The 6,476-nt window shown below is 44.0% G+C and overlaps 1 protein-coding gene across 10 annotated transcripts in view; it reads right to left on the bottom strand.

Annotated features, from left to right (window-relative positions):
* Positions 1-1,264: 1,264 nt before the first annotated feature.
* KDM4C (lysine demethylase 4C) overlaps positions 1,265-6,476 on the bottom strand; it is a 351,443-nt gene continuing 346,231 nt past the window's right edge. For all 10 annotated transcript variants that reach the window (XR_016210339.1, XR_016210337.1, XR_016210344.1 and 7 more), the window contains one exon: positions 1,265-2,344. Coding sequence is in view for 6 of the 10 variants with exons in the window: in XM_051858176.3 (XP_051714136.2) it covers positions 2,168-2,344 (177 nt within the window). In the remaining 4 variants the exon portion in view is untranslated. The remainder of the gene's footprint in view (positions 2,345-6,476) is intronic.

The raw sequence follows: 6,476 nt of genomic DNA, 5'->3' as shown, positions 1-6,476 counted from the left end.
GCAGTGAAACTGAGATTCCTTTCTCGATAGCCAGAGTGCACTTGTGACCATCACGGTTCTGTGGAGGCCATACACAGCTGTACTTGGTTATAGGAACATTAGTTGAGTGAGACCATAAAGAGCAGCTGTATTTGAAATCACAAAGGGCTCTGGACATTTTCTCCCTGTGGCAGCCAATCAGAAATCTTGCTGACAGGCAAACTTGTACAGGATGAATGATCTTATTTAGATTAGTTTCTCTTAACGGTTTACACAGGTCCACTTTCCTGGTCTCTCATGAGGAGAGCAAGTCATTTTCATTCAAAGCCAGCGACAGGAAACTCGAGCTTCATGACTTGATAAAATATATGACTACATTGGTAGAGAATGTAGAGTGCCTGGGTTCTATGAAAACACGGATGGTGGGATCTGCCCCAGCTCTGAGTTCAGCCACAGGCTCTCTGGAATACAAGCACCCAGCCAGCAGGCAGTCTAGACGACAGAATTTTGACTGTGGCTCTGTCCTTCTGGCTCTTCATTGTCTACCCAATTAGAGGATACATCCACACCCTTTGCCAAGACACTCTGAAATGTCCTCCCAAGTCCTGGTCCTGGGCTTTTGCCCATGTGATCTTAATCCACAGAGGACAAGAACACACTTAGATGGCTGGGCACACTTGCTTTCCTGCCTCTACCAATGACATGAGAAATGCATCAGGTCTGGCCCACTGTATCCATGGGAATAAGGAGAAAACTCCTGGGGCATATGAGTGAGTCAGCCCATGCCAAGCACATCCTAGATAAGCCAAGTTGCAGGGCCGTGTATAAAACGAATGCTTCTTGTCCCAAGGCTACTCAGATGCTGCAGTTGTTTTGTCATGCAGCGTAACTGTGGCCCTAGTTAACTGAAGCAGGCGCTAAGGACTGTAAGCCCACGAGCCATCTCCTTGCCTGTCCCCCACTCCTCACCTCTGAAAGAAGGGAGGGAACTTCCAAAGACAGGTGGGAACCAGGAAACCTGGGCTGAGAAGTGCTCCAGACTCGAGGCCTCAGAGTATTCCACTTGTAGACGAAGTGGAGGAACACACGTCCACCAGCGTGGTGGCAGGTAGCAGGCCTTTCTCCTCAGTGATCCTGCCATAAATGTGCTCAGTGCAACAAGGGAGTCAGCACCAGAAGGAGAGGCTGAACAATCTGCCCTGCAGTACCTGTGGAACCAGCTCCCCAGCAAGACTTGTTTTGCTATTGGTCTAAACCCAGATAAACAAACAAGTCAGAAGACAGGTTTGGAGAAAATGGAAATCTTTATTTTTAAACACTAGTACATTTTCAGGCTGTTTTAAAAAGGAAAAACCATATTACATTAGTTCAAAACTATGCATCAAGGCATATTTATTTAAACTCTAATTTTACAAACACATAATGAAAGAAACATATTTTTATAAATATCTACTCAGAATAGGCATTATGAAAAAAAAGTGTTTAAAAATAACAGCCCCAGATCTCCCTCTTTAAATATATAAAATTCCCATACAATTCATATGAATTCTTCTTCAAGAGCCAAAAGTTTCATTTCACAAGGCCAACTCAGTTCTCATCAGACACAATCAAAAGTAATAGGAATATTAAAAAATGCAAAAGTTCTGTACAAGGGAAATACAGATATAGCACATGGGTAAATCTCATTACCATACATGCCATTTGTGTTTTAAAAATGTTTTATAAAAACTGCCATTTAAAACAAGTAAGTGAGAGTCCTTCCCTGACTGTGGAAAAGATATAAATCATCGCCCCTGAACTGGGTAACAGGGCTCCCACCTGCTGGAGTTGCGGAGAGAAGTCTCTATGTGTTTTCTGCTGAGGGGCCAGAGCCACACATGGGACCCATGTCCTCTCTGGCAGTGGCTTTTTGTTCAAGTGGGGGAATCAGTGTTTTTCTATTCACTCAGAAAAATTATTTGGGATCATAGAAGAAAATTGCTCACAAGTGAAAACAAGACCAGGGAATGGCTTCAGATTGCTGATATGTGCATTTTGCAATCTTGGGGACTGAACTCTGGAAGCCCAATTTACCACTGACAGAGACACACGGCGTCACCTACCCCAGTGGAATACACAGCACGGCCCCAAGGCCGTCCCTTCATCTCTTCTCATCTGGCCCAAGCTGCACTGTTGCCTGCAGCGTGTACTATTGTCTCTTCTGACACTTCTTCTGGAAAGAGCTCTTCAAAAAGGTGCGGTACACAGGGTCATCCACGTACTCGTTCTTAAACCGGGAACTCAGCACTCTTTGTCTCTTTCTCTCCCCTTGGATTATGTCTGCTCCATAAAACGTGTCTTCAAACCGCATATCAGAGGCTGTGGACTGAAAGCACTCAGCGTTACTCACAGAAAGGCACAGCGTTTGGTCATCACAGGAATGGACAGAGATCTGACTCCATCTTCCAGGCGAAGGCTACAGAGGCCAGGATCACCTGCTTAGGGTGGCAAGTCCACATCCAAGGCCCTGGGTTTCCTTCGCCTCTCCCCATCTGCTGCAGTCTAGCAGAGACAGGTGGCTTTGTTTAGCCTCACTTCCTCCAGGATATACAACCTACCGTCCCACCTCTCAGCCCCAGGAACCTCCCCTGAAAGAAAGCAGGATTAAATCTCTTCACCCTACACCTCCCCTCGGGATTCTGTCCAGCCAGGGCCAGCTTTATGGTGTAGCAGGTTAAGCTTGGGCCTGCAGGGCTGGCATCCATGAGTGCTGGCTGGAGTCCTGGCTGTTCCACTTCTGATCCAGTTCCCTGTTAATCGTCTGGGAAAAGCTGCAGAGGACGGCCCAATTGCTTGGGTCCCTGCTACCCATGTGGGAAATCCATATGAAGCTCCTGGCTTCCAGCCATCTAAGGAGTGAACCAACGGAAGGAAGATCTCTCTGTCTCTCCCTCTCTGTAACTCTTTCAAAATAAATAAATAAATAAATCTTAAAAAAAAAAATCACCCCAGATTCTATCCAACCAAGTTTTTTTCACAGACTTGTCCACAGTCATCTCTAATTCACCCATATTCCTTGGTCCCTAGCCCACCCATGCAATTGTTCTATTTTGTTTTGTTTTGTTTTGTTTTGTTTTTTTAAGATTTACTTATCTATTTATTTGAAAGGCAGAGCATTAAATAGAGGGGGAAGGGAGAGGAAGAGAGAGAAAGAGATTGACATTGAGATCGAGATCTGCTGATTGGCTCACTCTCCAAATGGCTATAATACAAGGCTGGGCCAGGACCAAGCCAGGAGCTAGGTACTCCATGCTGATCACCCATATGGGTGGCAGGGGCCTAAGCACTCAGGCCATCATTCACTGACTCTCCCCATCAGGGACTCTTCGAAGAGGAACAGTATTAGGGACTATGTAACAAGTTTCACATTGCCATCACTAAGTTGCATGTCTAACATCAAGGCATTGCTCATTAAGTGGGTAGTGAAGGCAGCGGGACTTTTCCTGTGATACTCAGGTAGAGCCTAAAGACTAAAGCAAATCACTATTTTTGCTTCTTCTTTCCCTATTTTGACTCCTAACTGCATTCCCAAATGGTTTTCACTTAAATGAAATAATTCAAATGACACCTACACACAGTGCACCTTAATGTGTCACCAAGACTCTCCCCACTGGTAGACAATAGAGGCAGCATCTGGCTTTTAGGACTTGAAAACACAAACATGTTTAAAAAGGAAAAAACTAGGGCCGCCGCTGTGACGCAGTGGGTAAAGCTGCCACCTGCAGTGCCGGCATACCATATGGGCGCAGATTCAAGTCCTGCTGCTCCACCTCAGATCCAGCTCTCTGCTATGGCCTGGGAAAGCAGTAGAAGATGGCCCAAGTCCTTGAGTCCCTATACATGTGTGGGAGACCTGGAAGAAGCTCTTGGCTCCAGGCTTCAAATCAGCCCAGCTCTGGCCCTTGGGCCACTTGAGGAGTGAACTAGCAGATGGAAGGCCTGCCTGCCTACCTCCCTCCCTCTCTCTAAATCTGCCTTTCAAATAAATAAATAAAAAGGAAAAACCATGTTACATTAGTTCAAAACTATGCATCAGGGCATATTTATTTAAACTCTAATTTTACAAACATATAATGAAACACAACTTCCAGTGTGAAGGAGAGAGAGACAGGGGCCTCATCGGGCAGTGTGTGTTCACTGCCAGTTTGTGGGATAAAGCCCCCTCCAGGGGTTCCCCCAGACACCACCTGGCTTCACTCCGGAAGAAAACTAAAAGCTGTGGCTTGGCTAGGTACCCCTGCCTCTAGGAGAAAACATTCTGTTTCATTCATCTTGGCAAAGTACCTCCTCTGAATAATCTTTTACTTCCATAAGCACTGAAGTTATCAAAGGAGAAAATAAAACATCTCTGCAAGTGTTGCCACTGTGCAGGAACAGCAAAAGTCAGCCTCTCGAATACAATAATAAAACCAATTTACCAGGAGCTCTAGTTAATTACGCACTGTTGCTATGGTTATTCCGTGAGACAATAAAAGGTAATGGGGCCATTTCTGAAGTGAGTGGAGAAGAACCAGGCACAATAACTGAGGGACTGCTGACATTCGAAGCCCCCCTCCCCCGCCACCAGTGTGTGTCTGGGCCAGCCGGAAGTCATTAAAGCCCCAAGCCTCCTGATGAGGACTGCTAACCTACCCTCTTCAAACACAAAAAGACTCCTCTAACCATCAAATAGCTTCCATCCATGAGCTTCCCTAATAGATTTGTTTCACCAACTGTAAAAAAATAGCAATTGTGAACTGACTCCCCAGGGCCACAGGCTCTACAAGAAGCTGAAGACAAGGCAGCGAGCTGGAGCAGGAGCACAGGGGCGGCAGTCCGGTGACGACAGCCAGGGCGAGCTGAACCGGGTGCCTGGGGGCTTCGTTCTACATAATATCTGTGCTCGACTGTTCGGCACGACACAGGCGCTACGTGTGTGAGTTATATATTTCAGGTACTATTTCTTAATTTAACTTTTTTCCTGAGAATTAAAAAGGAAAAGTTGAATGTTAGTGTGCCTGTTCAGGAAAATGGATCCTAGAGAACTCAGGAGTTGTGTTCAGATAAAGCCACATGGGAAGGCATGTTGGTGTGAGGGCCAAATCAATTGTGGAACAGAAAGATTGTGATCAGAGTAGAAGGCAAAGAGATGTCTTTTAATGCGATTACGCATTAGGATTTGAAATCTAGAGGATTCAGCAAATAGGAAGCTCAGCCATACACAGCTTAGCTAACCAAAGGCCTAAGAGGATTCCAAAAGGGCACCTACTCTGCTTCTCATCCTCTAAATCTCCAGGTGGGAAATAAGGAAGAGCAACTCCCTGAAAGATAAGAATATGGCATAAGAGCCAGCAGCTCACACATCTTCACCCAGGATTTCAAGATCTTGGCACGCTGACAAGTTATGTAGGAGTTTTTAGATCTTTGTTAAGACTTAGTCAATGTCTTTACAACAGGAATATTTATTTCCTCTTTCCTTGAAGGTACGGTCTGGTGCTAATCTATCCACAGGGATGTGGGTCCCCTACGGCTACATTTCTCACTGGGTGGGGAGCAGTCCTGCTTCTATCACTTTGCCCCTATTTGCCTCAGAAGGACTTTCTCCAGCAGGTTCACACTTGAGGCCATGACCCTGCTCCCAGAATCCCACCTGACAGGAAAAGACTCAAGAACACAATCAAATATCTAAGAAAACTCTTAGTTTTATAAAAGTAACAAAGTAATCTATTGTAACTCTATCACTGCAGAAAAGTGTATCATAAGCATGCAATAAAAACTAAGAGCATCATTTACTTGGAAAAAAATTTCATTTTAGTCAGAGAAATCCCATTCATTCAAATTTCTCCGTTTGGCATTTATCACTTCATAGATGCAGCAGATATAATTCTAAATGAGTAAAACTGATTTCATTTCAGGGTCCACTAAATATTTTATGATACAATAACATGAAACTGAAATTACTGTGAATTATACTTTTTAACACTTTCTATTTTGGTTGTGTATCTGTGTTTATTTATCTTTTAAAGCACAGATAGGGCTTGAAACTACTAATTTTTTTGTAAACTCCTTTTGTATTCCCACAACCAGTATTTGAATTTTATCCTTTTTATTATGAAAAAGGAAAGCACCATTTAATTATAAACTGACACAGATCTTAGTCCTTTTCTGATACAGAAATATCAGAAATACCCAGCCCCCTTTAATATACTAATGAATACTTTTGTTTTAATGTTGTTTCTATGGAAAAGATGGCAAAGGCGGCCTGTTCACAAGCTCCTGGAACTCTGCACAGAGGATGTATTATTCAATCATTGTTTCTGTGTGCCAGCAAGTTAACACAATGAAGTGACATTTGACTTCACTGGAAGGAAAATAAAGTCACTTGCATTAGTTTCTCTGGCTTTGGCCAAATTTGAGAATTGCACAATAGGTCTCAATATGGGAAAAGTTGCATTGCGTCCATCAAATTAATCTAAATG

The sequence above is a fragment of the Oryctolagus cuniculus genome, chromosome 1, assembly GCF_051225735.1.
Source record: "Oryctolagus cuniculus isolate XC-2025 breed Fujian yellow rabbit chromosome 1, ASM5122573v1, whole genome shotgun sequence".
Classification (NCBI taxonomy): Eukaryota; Metazoa; Chordata; class Mammalia; order Lagomorpha; family Leporidae; genus Oryctolagus; species Oryctolagus cuniculus.
This window is presented reverse-complemented; position numbering and strand designations above follow the sequence as displayed.